At 43.2% G+C, this 14,698-nt stretch overlaps 2 protein-coding genes across 2 annotated transcripts; one reads left to right on the top strand and one right to left on the bottom strand.

Moving 5' to 3' along the window:
* Positions 1–4,257: 4,257 nt before the first annotated feature.
* Positions 4,258–10,870, top strand: sap30l (sap30-like). The gene is made up of 4 exons (XM_062453652.1): positions 4,258–4,989; positions 6,041–6,163; positions 6,622–6,720; positions 9,013–10,870. The coding sequence occupies exons 1-4, from the start codon at positions 4,804–4,806 to the stop codon at positions 9,139–9,141; spliced, it is 537 nt and encodes a 178-aa protein (XP_062309636.1). The 5' UTR covers positions 4,258–4,803; the 3' UTR covers positions 9,142–10,870.
* Positions 10,871–11,975: 1,105 nt separating this feature from the next.
* Positions 11,976–14,071, bottom strand: LOC134013847 (heart- and neural crest derivatives-expressed protein 1-like). The gene is made up of 2 exons (XM_062453591.1): positions 13,204–14,071; positions 11,976–12,662 (listed from the first exon to the last, which is right to left on the bottom strand). The coding sequence occupies exons 1-2, from the start codon at positions 13,675–13,677 to the stop codon at positions 12,567–12,569; spliced, it is 570 nt and encodes a 189-aa protein (XP_062309575.1). The 5' UTR covers positions 13,678–14,071; the 3' UTR covers positions 11,976–12,566.
* Between the last annotated feature and the right edge of the window lie 627 nt (positions 14,072–14,698).

Below are 14,698 nucleotides of genomic sequence, written 5' to 3' on the forward strand. Positions count from 1 at the left end.
TCTCCTCCCCCCTCTCCTCTCCCCTCTCCTCCCCCCTCTCCTCTCCCCTCTCCTCCCCCCTCTCCTCTCCCCTCTCCTCCCCCCTCTCCTCCCCCATCTCCTCCCCCCCACCCCCAGGACCTCCGTCTCCCTTCTCCTCCCCCCTCTCCTCCCCCCTCTCCTCCCCCCTCTCCTCCCCCCCACCCCCAGGACCTCCGTCTCCCTTCTCCTCCCCCCTCTCCTCTCCCCTCTCCTCCCCCCTCTCCTCCCCCCTCTCCTCCCCCCTCCCCGACATCTCCCACCAGTCTGTCTCCATTCCCTCTGTCTGAGCGAGGCTTCACCTCTCTCTCCCCTCTCTGCTCCCCACGGATGACTCACACACACACACACCCACACGCACACACAACACCCCCTGGGGCTTCTATAGTGAGCCAGAGCCGGACTGACAACAAAGCCCAGACAGACAGAACCACTCTGCAAAGCTCCTTTGCTTTCCATGACTCTCTCCCCTACTCTACTCTCTTTCCTCCCCACTCTCTCCTCTCCCCACCTCTCTCCCTTCCTCCATTATTCTCCTCTCCCCTGCTCTCGCTTCTCCTCACCTCTCTCTTCTTTCCTTTCCCCTCTCCCCCCCCTCTCCCCTCTCCTCTCCTTTGTTCAGTCCCCTCCACTGAGTCTCCATGAAGGAACAAGAGACTCACACTCGACAACACTGGACGTTAGTCCGAACCCAGACCACTCGAGTGCTGCTCCACCATCTCTACCCTGGCTGGTGATCACAGTCACCAGCTCTCCTCCCTTCCCAACTCTCTCTCTATTTCTCTGTACTTCCTCTCTTCTTCTCTTCAACTCCCTCCCCCCCTCAGGGTCAGAGGAGGGAGGTCTGTTCTCTCAGCCACAGTCAGGTTCCAGGATGTGTCATCACCTGCAGCCTGAACCCAGGCAGTGTCTGGAACAACTTCATCTCACACACACACACACACACACACCGTCATCTCACACAGACACACTATCATGCACAGACGCACGTACAGTGTCACGCACGCACGCATACACACCTACATCACACTTATACACACCAAAACACAATCTCACACTCGCAGATATACGCATTACCTACACCCACGTGGGAGTGTGTGTGTGTGGGGGGGGGGGGGGGGGGGGGGTCCTTTTACACTGGCTTGGTCTGGGGTGGTTTGGTCTGACAGGAATGAGGTGGTTTAAATGCATAAAGCACTTGCAATGAAAAACTTGAATGAAATTTTAGTGCCTTGTCGGAAGAGGGAAGAAGGAGAAGAGATCTAGAGCCAGGCGTGGCCTAACCCTCGCTCTGGCCTGGCCTGGCCTGGCCTGACCCTCGCTCTGGCCTGGCCTGGCCTGGTCTGGACTGGACTAACTCTTGGTGATGGATTTTTGGAAAACATTTATGTAATATTGTTATTTTATTTTTTTGTAGTGAATAGCTGAAGAGACTATATAACCAGTTGGTATTTTCCTGCCTTGAAATTCAGCCGACTGAAAAGATCCTCTTCATTTTTGTCATGAGGTCATAGTCCACTGTTCTTGTTTGTGTTTAAACACCCGCTGTTTCCTTCAAGGAATGAAGCTGAATGGATTCCCAAACCCTGAAACACAGAGTCACTGTGATGTGTCTGTTCACCCGTCCTCCATCTTTGTTTCCTTTGTTACCTTGACGTTTTCATTGTCGTTTTTCTTCCTTCTTGTCAGGTTTGTGTCTTTTTTTTTGCTTTAGTTCAGCCGATCCACTTGATTTGTGTTTCAATGCAATCCTCATCCAATCTATCAAATCTGTGTCCTGATCATGTATGTTTACTGAGCTCAGAGACTTTTGATTGAGACTCGCAGATGTCTCCTTGTGAAGGTGAAACTGGTGTCTGAGAGAATCCTTCCCTCCAAACACTGTCTGGTGCGTGACCTTTTAACATCTTATTCATTTAGCAGATACTTTTATCAAAAGCAACAAGTTGTTCACGTGGAAAGCGCAGCAGAAAATCAAAGATGAGAAATGCAAAGTTTTAATCGTATTTCGTTGGTCAGAGTCTAGGAGAGGCCTGCGTTCACCGGGCGCAGTGAAAAGTAACCACATCTCAGCCGTCAGGCACAGGGAATAACACAAACAGCCACAGTATGATAGTACAGTGCGGTGACCGTGTGTTCTGATGAATGTGAGGAGCGTTTGAGTGCAGATCAAAGGGTTCACGTTCCAGCAGTACCTTGCTTTGGAAAAAGTGTCTGCTAAATGTATAAATTATTGTCAAACGAAATCAATACCAGGCCTGTCTATTGGAGGAAGTCATCTTAACAGAGAACCAAAGCATTTTTTTTTTTAGTTCATCTAAATGTTTCTTTTGTTTGTGGATTTTCTTTTTCTTGCTTTAAACTTGTGTTAAGAGTCCATAAGGCATATATATTTTTCCCCCCATGAAAAACTAGGGAATATTTTGGCACTGTGATGTCTTCGCTGAAAGCAAAATGACCATCAATTCAATACCATACCATATGACTTGTCAGTTCATCCTTGGGTATGCATTACATTATCATATTAAGTTTATGATCGAATATAATTTATTTGCTGCAGTCCCTTTTATACAAATGTTCAAAAAGACACACTTCTATAAAATTCCATGAATATGTTTCTTATGCAGCGGGGTCAAAAGGGTTTAATGGTCTTAAAAGTGTGCGTGAGCTGAAGGTTCTGTGAATCCCTTCCCACCCTTGTTCTACCAGTTTCTATTCAGCAGAGAACGGCAGAACGCGAAGGTGTCTAATCCAGGGTGGGTGATTGAATGCGTAGCTAATTTACGTTTCTGGAGCAATTAAATGGTGGCCGATTGCAGAAAAATTATGTGGACCCTGTCCATTGCACATGTAAAAGTTTTAGTTTTTTTTATGTATGTATGATTTATAGATGGGTCGGAAGTAGTAAACCCTATTGTGGTGGTGTTAAACCTACTTTTTTTACGGTGCAATTATTTGAATGGTCTGGTGTTGGAATTGATCATTTAGCTCAGCAGTGAATACTTTTTTAAATAAAGGTTTCTAGTGTGTGAAGGTCGTGGGTGGTCATTCACACTATGCTGTGTACATGAGTTGAGTTTTAACATCTAGGGAAGTGTACATTTTGTAACTCATAAATATCCAATATTTTTTTCTACTGACATAATGACTGTAAAAGTGTATTTAGATATTTAACACACTGTACAACTAAACTGGAATTGTATGATATTTTTGCCGAAATTGTAAAATAAAATGTTTCTATATTTGAACGATTACTGTGGTTCAACTGGGGTTCGAGAAAAACCTACTGTAACTCTCAGTAACAGTAGGCTAATAGTATTCAAAATGTTTAACCCTTGTGCTGCCTTCGGGTCACATGACCCAAAGGTTCATAACGAACCATCGTTGTGTTTACCCAATTTTACCCAATACAAAAACAAATAAAAATAATTTTCTTTTAACCTTTGCAATGTGGGGGGTCTGAGAAAGACCAACGGTTAAAAGATAATGCTTCACTTTGTTTTTGTATGCGGTAAAGTTGTCGCAATATGACGGTGGGTCACAATGACTGATGACGAAGATAACACAAGGGTTAAACGTTTTTCCATCGCACAATTCCATAGTGACTATGTGGCTCCCCTTGGTGGCAATACAAGGCTATGATTTGTTAACTTTGAAAAGTTGTTTTGTTGTGGTCGAGTTAGCCTACTTACTCTGTCAGATAAAGAGTATCTTTCGCACATACAGTCATAGCCTACAAACTATACAATATTTTGTTTAAAAAGATGTAGATACATTAGGCATTACATTTTAATAAGCCGACAACTAAGGAGAAGGTCTGCACAAGGTCTGTTTGCATACTGATGTATGATGTGGCTGTTTGTGCTTCCACTGATGGGGACATGGATAGTCCATTGTTACTGGATTTATGCTCGAAGAATGAGAAAATGCTTCACGATTTAGAAGGGGGAGGGTTCCGAGTTTCTACGAGTCACATTATTTGCATAAAGCCTATCCGTTTCAAACGTTCTGAATGAATATCAAAACGAGCCATATTGTTGCAAAATGCCATCTTGGCATGCTTTTCTGTAAAACGTGATAGAACCGTACAATCGTTCGAGCAGGCTGTTGACTTGACATAACGATCTTATTTATAGAAAACAAAATACGCATAGAGATCCAGGAAGCTCCAACGGAACTGTTGACATCTACTTTGACCAATCGGTTACAAATACTAACAGTTTAAGGCACGCCTTGATTGAGCACTGGCCAATGGCGATCCGAGAGTGAAACTTCCGCTGCAGGAACGGGACCGTTCCGTTGTACAAGCTGTTCTGAAAGAGTGCCGCGATTGTTGAGGTGTTCTATGAAATACGTGATTTCTTCAAAGTTATTTCATTCTCGGTAAACATTTAAGTGCGATTGGACTTAGTTTGATTTGTGACCGCTTGAAGGTGTCAAATGCGCGTCTCGTTGAAAGTAGGTCGCTAGTCAGCGGTTTGCGTTGTCAGCACAGGAATTTATTCGTACTAGCTAGCCTAGCTAGCTGCCTAGCCGCCACCTTGCGCGGTCTCCTCTTGTCTTTTTGGTGAGGAAGGTTTGGTCAGTGATTTTTAAATCCATGTCTACGTTCATTTGATGTAGCGAGTCTTTCATATTCATCCAATCTGAAAGGAGAAAAGCTTTCTTGCCTTAGACAAAGCTTGCCCGTTCTGTAAAGGGTTAAGCTAACTACTTGGCTTTGTTAGTGTACCAAAGGAAGAAACGTTTCGAGGCGAATTCGTAATATCTCCAGAAGCAACCATCATGAATGGATTTAGCACGGAAGAGGACAGCCACGATGGACCGCCAGCTCCGCCGTTTTACGGTCAAAGCTGCTGCCTGATTGAGGACGGAGAGCGTTGCGGTCGATCAGCTGGGAATGCGTCGTTCAGTAAACGGATCCAGAAGAGCATATCGCAGAAAAAACTGAAGTTGGACATCGATAAGAGTGTAAGTGGAATTGTGATAAATAGTCATTGAATCGCACGAATCAACTACTTAGCTAGTGGTGGTTTGCGTAACAGTTAGCTAGCCAGTTGACAGATCACCTTTACAACGTCAAAGTGTTGGCTAGCCAGCTATAGTAGTCTCGGCGATATGCTTCGACGGCAAGGCAACTAGACTAGAAAGATCGTGAAGTTACTACTGTAAGTGTAATCTGTAAAATGGTCGATTTCTCATAAGACTGCCGGTTAGGGCAGGTTCATTCGTTTCAACTGGTGGCAAGATTCTTTGGCTAACTGGCCAACTATTGTGTGACTCCTGCAGTGTCGCTTCCCCCATTACTTTGCAGCTTTAGTCGTTGTTTCACTGCGCAGTGAGCAGTCACTTTTTTCCACGCCCCCTACACCGTAAAATGGCTGTTGCTAAGGAAGCCAGAAATGGTTGTCCGGTGAGACAAAGTAGCACAGACTACTATCAAGTTCAAGAAAATGACACAACGGTATCATAATTTTTTCTTTGATCATATACCGGAACATCCACACCGTATTATATACACATATAAATATATATATATATATATATATATATATATATATATATATATATATATATATATATATATATATATATATATATATATATATATATATATATATATATATGTTAAAAGAGATGTCTGAAGCTTCTGCAGAGAAATGTAAAGTTTTATGTTTGACCGGTAGTTGCTGCGTCCACGTGGTTGATGCATGGTGTTGTACCCTGACCTTATATGAATAGGAAGTCACAAGATGAAAAATACCGTGTCGGCGTGTACTGTTCCACGTGCTTAAACGCATGCAGATAACGCTTTGTTTGAATGGCAATATTCAACACGTGTTTTCTAGAGGTTAAACGGATCAAGGTTATTGTGTGTTTACCAGTAAGATTTTCAGTTGTAGTATTTCAACGGAGGGCATATTTACGATGCTAGAAAAACTATTAGTCCTTTATTTTGTTCATGTTTTGCCAGATACATGTTCTCAATCCTGATCTCTCTATGGGACCCTGTCCTGTTTAGGTGCGCCACCTCTATATATGCGACTTCCATAAGAACTTCATCCAGAGTGTTCGCAACAAGAGGAAGAGGAAGACCAGCGACGATGGTGGAGAGTCACCTGACCATGACGTGGAAGTACCTGAGGTGAGGGGGAGGGAGGGAGGAAGGGAGGAGAGATGGGAGGGAGGGGAGATGGAAGGGAGGAGAGATGGGAGGGAGGGGAGATCTAAACAGGTGAAGGTGCAATCATGGCAGAGCGTGACATGGAGAGGGGGAAGGGAAACGAGGAAGAGAAAGACCATTGTGCTCTTTTAAATCATGTGTCTATAGCATGGCCATCCCCCAGCACACTAAACCAGTCAGAATGAGTTATAGTGAGTGTGCCAGGACTTCATATTAACACAGAATATGGATATGAAGACTGCATTCACATTAAAGTTGTTTTGGTGACATGGGGGAGTTGATTTTGAAGGACTTTGAGGTTCATAAGGCATTCGTCATCCACAGAGTTGAGAAAAGGGATGTTTGACAAGGGCTGGGTGTTAGGACACAGGATGTGAAGCAAGGCCACGTCGTCACGGTCACTGTTGTCATGGTTTCAGGTGGACCTGTTCCAGCTGCAGGTGAATACGTTGAGACGCTACAAGAGACACTACAAACTACAGACCAGGCCTGGTCTCAACAAGGCCCAGCTGGCCGAGGTAAGCTGTACCTCACACTGTCACCTGGGGGGTAGGGACTGGGGGGTAGGGAGTCAGGTGGCTGAGCGGTTAGGGAGTTGGGCTATTAATCAGAAGGTTGCCGGTTCGATTCCTGGCCGTGCAAAATGACGTGTCCTTGGGCAAGGCACTTCACCCTACTTGCCTTGGGGGAATGTCCCTGTACTTACTGTAAGTCACTCTGGATAAGAGCGTCTGCTAAATGACAAAATGTAAATGTTATATCTCTCTTGTTCTGTTTAGAAATGCTTGAATGGAAATAATTTTCACATAACAGAACAGAAAGGACAACACAACAAACACAATACATTCTGCTAAATGGATAAATTATAATAATAATTACATTAAAAAGGAATACTTTGGATTAGGACGGTAGCTGAAATTATCCAACCTTCTCACAGCTTAAAAATCATGGTCGCATACAGGGGATTTTTTTCCAGTGTGACAGTGTCGCTATTGGGGGGGTCAGATGGCTGAGCGGTTAAGGAGAATGTCCCTGTACTTTCTGTAAGTCGCTCTGGAGAAGAGCATCTGCTAAATGACTAAATGTAAATGTTCTGAGGGGTGAATCTCTCCGATTTATTCAATGACTTGTAACTGAATCTGCTCACGCCACTGTGGGTGCAGCGTCAATAGGAGCACCAGTTTAGAGCGTTCCTCACTGTTTGTGTGAACGGCTTCAGCAGGAGGTCAGTGTCGGCTGCTGCCTGTTGGGGACGTTGTTCTCCCAGCTACAAGCGATTCTCTCATTGCTATTGGCTGTGGAGGAAAAAAAAAAAAAAAAACCTAATTGGATAAACTCCTAGCCCAATCAAAGAGTAAGAGGAATAATAAAAATGAAATCCTCGGTCATATTCTAATGAGCTTACTGCTTCTAGTTCGTGCCAGGCCGTTTGGTAGCATCATCAACAGGCTTAGGATAACAAGCCCTCCATTGTTTCTGATGAAGCCTGAATTGTAACGCCAGTGTGTGGAGGTATGGAGCCATGCTAGGTGTTAGAGCTCACCTGACCTGGCCACTTACAAAGCTGGTCTCCCCATAAAAAGCAAGTCCAACCGCACAGCTTTCAGTCGCTGCTCTAGAAACCTGTTGTAACCGGGATCGCGTCAGAGTTCGTCGGGCTACGTCTTCCTCCCAGGGACTTCATTAAGGCCCTGTCGCCTTCCCAACGCCATGTCTGTCATGTGGGGGGGGGGGGGGGCACAGCATGGTCGCTGTGATATATGGGGTGCGGTGGCAAAATGGCCTCATAATTGGTCATGGAGAGATTGTTAAGAGGCTTTGTGAACTGGACAGGTGAACTTGGTGGAAGCATGCAGCTGGCCACAACCCCTGTCCTTACAAATACCCCTCTATGCTGCGTTTCCGGAGGTTGAGGATGGGCGGGGGGGGAGATGTGGGGGTTTGGGGGGGGGGGGGGGGGGTGAAGGAAGCAGGGTTATAAGTTGAATGTTTCCCCAGACTGCTCAGAGGCCCCCGACCCCCAGTAATGAGACTTGCACATCATTAATAAAGGCACCAGTCAACAGCTCCAACCAATTACAGGCCTGCTTGTGGCGGTGCCGGCCGGCGGGGCTGTCAGCCCCGGAGCAGAGCTGTGTCGCTACACAGAGGACGTGAAACCCCACCCGGGGCCCCCCACACCTCCGCGCAGTTATGAGAATAAATCAAACGCGCTCTCCGGTTGTTAGTATAAATCAAGCACACCTTCCATGTTTGTGTGTGTGTAAATCAAACGCGCCCTCCCGTGTTTTAAAGTGTAAATCACATGCGCCCTTTCTTGTTTGTTAGTATAAATCAAGCGGCCTCTGTCTCAACCATGTTTACATGATATTGAATGCCTCCTGATGACCTGTCTGCTGAATTTATGCGTCCAGTTTCCCCTAATCCATCTAATAACCTTTGTTTGAGTATTTACCCCTATCAGGATTACCTCAGCGCTGTGGTGTATTTTCAGTTTGTCAAAGACCGGGTGGAATTGTGGATTGTGTCCTGCGTGCTTGTAATATGGAGGCAGCAAGCACACCGGGCTTGGGTATTCCGGACATTGTATAGTTCTGTTAATCTCATATACATTTAACATGTGTTTGTTAAGCACACTTGTCTTTTTTTTTTTATTTCTCTAAAGCGACAGACAAATGACATATAGTGAGTGCAACAGATAGCCAGGGACCAGAAGTGCGCAGGATTTGTGTATACCTACCCCTGTCATTGTAATGTACTACTCCTCAATGTTTGCTGAAGTTTTCCCTCCCCATCTCCCACCCCCTCAGACGGTCAGCCGCCACTTCCGGAACATTCCGGTGAACGAGAAGGAGACATTGACGTACTTCATCTACATGGTGAAGAGCAACAAGAGCAGGCTAGACCAGAAGGCCGACGGCAGCAAACAACTGGACTAGGCACCTCCCGGCTCCGACACACTCCCTCCCTCCCGACCCGACCCCACACGGTTGCCGAGGGGCACAGTTGTTTCCGCGGCGACCAGCCCGCAGTACCTCCCGGGGCCTCTGCGGTTTCGATGCCGTCGTGTGAATATGATATCTCGCTATGTACAGAACACGGGGTGTGTGACTGGTCTGGGAGAGAATGTGTTGTACGATACAGAAACTGCCTTAAAGATGTTTGTGGGTTTGGGTATCTTTTTTGTTGTTGTTTAGTTTTGTTTCTGTTTGTCTTTTGGTTGGACTGTTATCAACATGGAGGAATGCTTGTGCCAAACCAGAATGTGTACGTGAGAGAGAGAGAGAGAGAGAGAGAGAGAGAGAGGGATGGGTATGGGTGTTTTTTCTTGTTTTGTTGAATGGAAAGAGGATTGTCGAAGCAGGGAAGAATTGTAAATGTTTTATGAAGTCCAGCAAATTGTGCTCCGTTGAGTCCTCTCTTATCCAGCCGAATGAAGAAGCACGTTTCGGAACGAGGATGATGTAGCATTTAGTTTCTAATGCTTTTCTTTCTCTCACACACTCGCACCCCTCCTCGTTATGTCTTTGTCAGCTGCACACACACACTCACAGTCACACACTTTTCCTTCGCTGGTGTGACGCAGCCGTGGCGAGCTTCCTGGCCTGGTCTTTGCCCCTTTCTTCCGAAACACGCCGACACACGTCTAGTTTGTCCTTGTCACGTGTTGACCACCCTCCTGTGTCCTTTACATCTTGTTTATATTATGATTTCAGCGTTTGAGACTCGTTTTTAAATAGATGTCATGTCTAAGGAGTATAAAACAACAGATTGGAGCACCATATTTAAAAGTCATTTTCTCCTAGGAAATGCCAAGTTGCAGCACTAACATTAGTTAGCCTAATCCTTTTCTACCAACACGAGTTGTTTGGTCATTGGACACTAGAACCTTGTGGCTGTATTTATCCTGTTTGTGCTTAAATGTTTTGGGGGGTTTTATTTCAGATTGGTTTATAGTCCTGAGGAATCATGTCAGTTGTCACAGCAATTTTTTTTGAGTATGTATATTCTGGCAGTATTGGAATTATGTTCGTCTGGTTGGCATGTGACCCAAAGATGAACTGCAGCGAAGGTCATTTTGTTGAACCTCCAGTTGAACCTCGTTTGTGTTTAACTGTATAATTTTTGTATTTGTTTATTAATTATTTCGTTTCACTAAGGGTGTGTTCCACAAAGCCCAACACTGACAGTCCTGTAGCAAAATAAAAGAAGCAAATTAAAATTACTGTCATGTTTTAGTTTTCAACAAACTCCCGTAATTTAAAATACTAAATTATTTCCTAATGTTTCAAAAAGTTGCCGAATGTTAACCATTCGCCCTACTGTCACGCTGTAGAGCTCGTCAATGCTCCACTTCCTACATTTGTGATAATGTCGGATTTGACTGTATCCTTTTAAATTGTACCCGTCTTGCCTTAATCTTTAAGGCTTGTGTTGGAAGTCTCCGGCCATCGTTCCTACTTAACGGTATATTTTTACCATGTCAGCTAGTCTTTTGTGTTTCGCTTGTAGCTTTCTTAGTGCCATGTATATCTTTTTGTTTTGTTTTTCTCCATTGTTAACATATTGGCTGTGCTGCGTTAATCTAACTGTTGTAATAGATGACATACACATATTTAAAAATGGCTGCTTATTGCTCTTATCAATAAACATATTGTACATTGTAAAGACGTTGTTGACGTTCTTTTTTTTTGTTGATCGCTCAACCAAAAGACCGTCACATTGAACTCATGTAGCTCAAGAGCTGTAGTGATTGTTTATCACCACTAGATGGCACCACTTCTGCAAATATGACCCTCTTAGAGAACCTAGTCTCGGATTAAATAAACCGTCAACCAACGAACGATTTCAAGATCCTGTACTTTGAGCTCTGGTTGTTTCAAACGCACCCAGCAAAGTCTTACCTACGTCAGATGGACCCTAGTGATTAAGCACCAATCAAATACTACGTTTGAGGCTCGTGAGAATTACACGACTTCAGTTTTAAATCATTACCAACACACTGCACACGCGCTTTGAGGTGAGTGAATGTAAGAGTGCTACACTGTTAAAGTGAACACAATTAAGAAAAATATATAAGTGTTTCTGACACATTTGGGCTGATGCAATTGAGTTATCTTTAATCTGTTAATTGTTTAACAGTAGCTTGTTTAACAGTAGGCCTAGTTGTAGTCTGCACAAACACGCATGAAACTTGTCAAACTTGGAGTAGGCCTAGCCTACATGAATTATCAGACACCAAATTACATAAACGGACGACAGGAAGCGTAAGGTGCCTACATTTATCTAGTTTACATTCACAATCATTTAAATCTCCAATCTCGGAATTCTTTTTTGGGGGGATGTTTGCGGCGGTTTTACTAAATGAAACCGCACGTCGTCATAGTTCACCGTCTTAAAATGTATTTAAATGTATGACATGTTTTGCTTACTATCCACGTCAACCCTATGGCTATTATTCATACATATATAATAAGGAAATATTTTTAATTGATATATATATTGATTGAAATATATGTATATTATCCTATCCTTAAGTCATATCCACATAGGCCTATTGCTATTGCACAAAACGTTCATATGTTTTACCTTGGATATCCATTCTGATAGAATGGACAAATTAACCGAATGGTTGTGATGCATGGTTTTAAATTCCGCAAGGTATTTCGCTTAGGCTACGTTTGGGCAAAACCAAAAAGTTTTGTATGAGCATTACTAAAGCTGCACCTCATCTGTTTACTTTACGACTTTACCGAGAATTGTGGTGAAATAAGTAATTAATTTATTCAGGCATAAAGTTCATTCACACAATGTTCACCTGGGACACAATTTCCATTAATACATTTATGAAATACAGTTTGCCATATTAGGCCTGTTAATTTTTCTTTTGAAAGGACACTCTTTTGATAGTGAAATGTGTTTAATTTTCATATAATAGATCATGTCTTAATATATAATAAATTCATGTACTACTTCAATCGAACAGCAACGTTAATTTGAGGTAGATTCAACACATTTTCTAAGCAAGACATAGGCGACGACAATAGTCTATAATGCATGCCTTACATGGCGTTAAAATGGTGTTGACTAGCACTGTTGGCTAAAGAAACACCACAACATTTTGTCGTCAGTTCGTGCACAAGACGTCCTACAACAGGTTCTTACATGCTATGTCATAAAGTTAATTAAATCTCTTAACATGAATTGTTCATGTATAGGCATAAGTTTACTCTCACTCGTCCGCTGATGTGTTTCAACATTGCACGTAAAGGTGTGTGTGTGTGTTTGTGGGCAAGTGGTTGTATTCCTTGCAGCGAGTGCTTGAATACCGAGTCTATGAGTGGGGTTTCAGTGATGTTCGGCTTCACTGGTTCAGTTCCAAAGCCCACACTTGTTGAGGCCAGCCTGTCCGTCCTTTTATCTTTTTCTCGTTTCCTAGCGACTCCTGTAGACCTTCGTTCTGCGGAGAGAAAAATACACAAATATATATTTTTTTAAATCAGCAATAAATACAAACAAACATGGTTTTATGGTATCATGGTTATCGTTAAGAATTCGGTTTCTAAGCAGCTATGGTTTAAAGAACTATAGACGTTATACGCACATCATGACATTTTTATTTTGAAAAAGAATAAAATGTGAATTAGTTATTTTTCTACATGTTGCTCTTATTAGCAGTGTCAACTAAAATGAATAGCCTATAAGATTATAGTCTACGTTTTATCACAACCAACTCCCATGTGCAATCTATGTGTCTGCTAAATGGTATACATTGTACACAAATATATGAAACGCTATTTTAAGTTTAGCGTCATGATTTTGCATGATAACTTAAAAATATCCTATGTGTAGGACTATGTTATAAAACCTTACAACCAGAATGTGTGTATTATTCCAAAACGGATTTCAAAATACTCATTGGCTAAATTAATATTAATAACAGGTTAGATTATTTAAAACATGTTGCACTAATTATTAAGACAATATCGGGAATAACATACCATCTCCCTTTTCCTTTTTAAATCTCTGTTGTCATATTTCTTGATCTCGGCCTTGAATCCTTCTGTTTCTCCCGTATCTTTAGCCAGCACGTCCATAAGGTAGGCAATGTAACTTGTTGCCAGTCGTAAAGTTTTGATTTTAGATAATTTCGTGTCCGCTGGTACGTTTGGAATACACTCTCTCAGTTCAGCGAAGGCAGTGTTGATGCTTTCCGTTCGCCGTCGCTCCTTCTTCGGTCCCGCAGCTCTCCTCTTCCCCATCCGCGCCGAGAGGCCGTCCAGCTGGCTGTCGTGCGCCGGGCCAGGAGCCCCAAACTCGGATGAGTAGGGCGTCTGGATCTGGAAGTCTGGAGGTACCTCGCCGTGGTTCACCACCCAGCTCTGGAAGTACGGGTTTTCTTGATGACACCTCTGGACGAATGGAAACGTGTCATGCATCAGATGGTGATGCTGGTAACTCCCAATGAGGTTCATGTTTAAAACCGACGGGTTATCCGCCGTTCCCTTGTCGGTTGGTTGTCTTGACGCGGGGTCACCTCTGCCCAGGGTTGGAGCTGCTATCCGGTGAGTGAGGAGTACCTCTCACGAAGGATGCTGGAGGAAACAGAGGCCTCTCACTTACGGATAAAAACAAACGTTAACACATTTACCCACGAGCTGCTAACAAACTTACAAGTCTGATGATAAGGTTTTCTTTCCACAATGTGTGCATGTCAAGTTTGGCAAGTAGCTCTCGCGATCATTGTGGTGGGTTAAATAAAGTTAGATTGAATTGAATAAAAAAAAATACATCCAGCCCAGAGTCTTCGTCTTTTGGAAAGCAGTTTTTTAATTTATACATAAATGAGGAATGCTCTCATTTGCGCAAGAAATTTGACCCCATGGAAGGAGCGGGGGCCCAGGTTTATATGATTTCGAAGGAAGCTGAGGCACGCGCTGGCCAATGGGGCGCGAGAGCAACAGGTCGGGGAGGAGAGTTGGGAGAGTTGTGACGTGAGGAGTCTACAATAACATGACGCGTGAGCCGTGGTCCCACAATCAAAACGATGCTTCTAATGGGCGATGAAGGGCACGCACGGTATTTGGAGAGCGAACAGATTAATTTCACAACTCATTCTTTCAAAAATTTGAAAACAAGCATTTCATTTTATTTGATAACTCCTATCCCTTCTATTTCTTTATTAAAAACATTTGCAACGGGGAAAGTTATGATTAATAATAATGTCTTCATAATAATTTTACGCACAAGCTTTACGGGTCAGGTTGTAATTGTTTTATAGCCTGTATTAGGCCTGGTTATTTTTTTCTTCACGTGGCACGACAAATGTTTTGTTTTAGTTCAGAGTAAATCTTATTAACTCCTTCAAAAAAAGGAAATCTTCCTTGAATAAAAATGTAGAACAATTTTCTAACTTGCAGGCCTTATCCATATAATTCAAAATTTATCTTGTAGAGTTTTGTGAAAACTTTTAATAGGTTTGTCACAGTTAAGTGT

This window comes from Osmerus eperlanus, chromosome 27 (genome assembly GCF_963692335.1).
Source record: "Osmerus eperlanus chromosome 27, fOsmEpe2.1, whole genome shotgun sequence".
NCBI lineage: Eukaryota > Metazoa > Chordata > Actinopteri > Osmeriformes > Osmeridae > Osmerus > Osmerus eperlanus.

Bases quoted from the DNA above. Each gene is read 5' to 3' on its own strand.
- sap30l (XM_062453652.1), top strand. From the start codon at position 4,804: ATGAATGGATTTAGCACGGAAGAGGACAGCCACGATGGACCGCCAGCT. The intron at 4,990-6,040 runs GTAAGTGGAATT...TGTCCTGTTTAG, and splicing joins AGTTGGACATCGATAAGAGT to GTGCGCCACCTCTATATATG. The intron at 6,721-9,012 runs GTAAGCTGTACC...CCACCCCCTCAG, and splicing joins ACAAGGCCCAGCTGGCCGAG to ACGGTCAGCCGCCACTTCCG.
- LOC134013847 (XM_062453591.1), bottom strand. From the start codon at position 13,677: ATGAACCTCATTGGGAGTTACCAGCATCACCATCTGATGCATGACACG. The intron at 12,663-13,203 runs GTATGTTATTCC...TTCTCTCCGCAG, and splicing joins TAAAAAGGAAAAGGGAGATG to AACGAAGGTCTACAGGAGTC.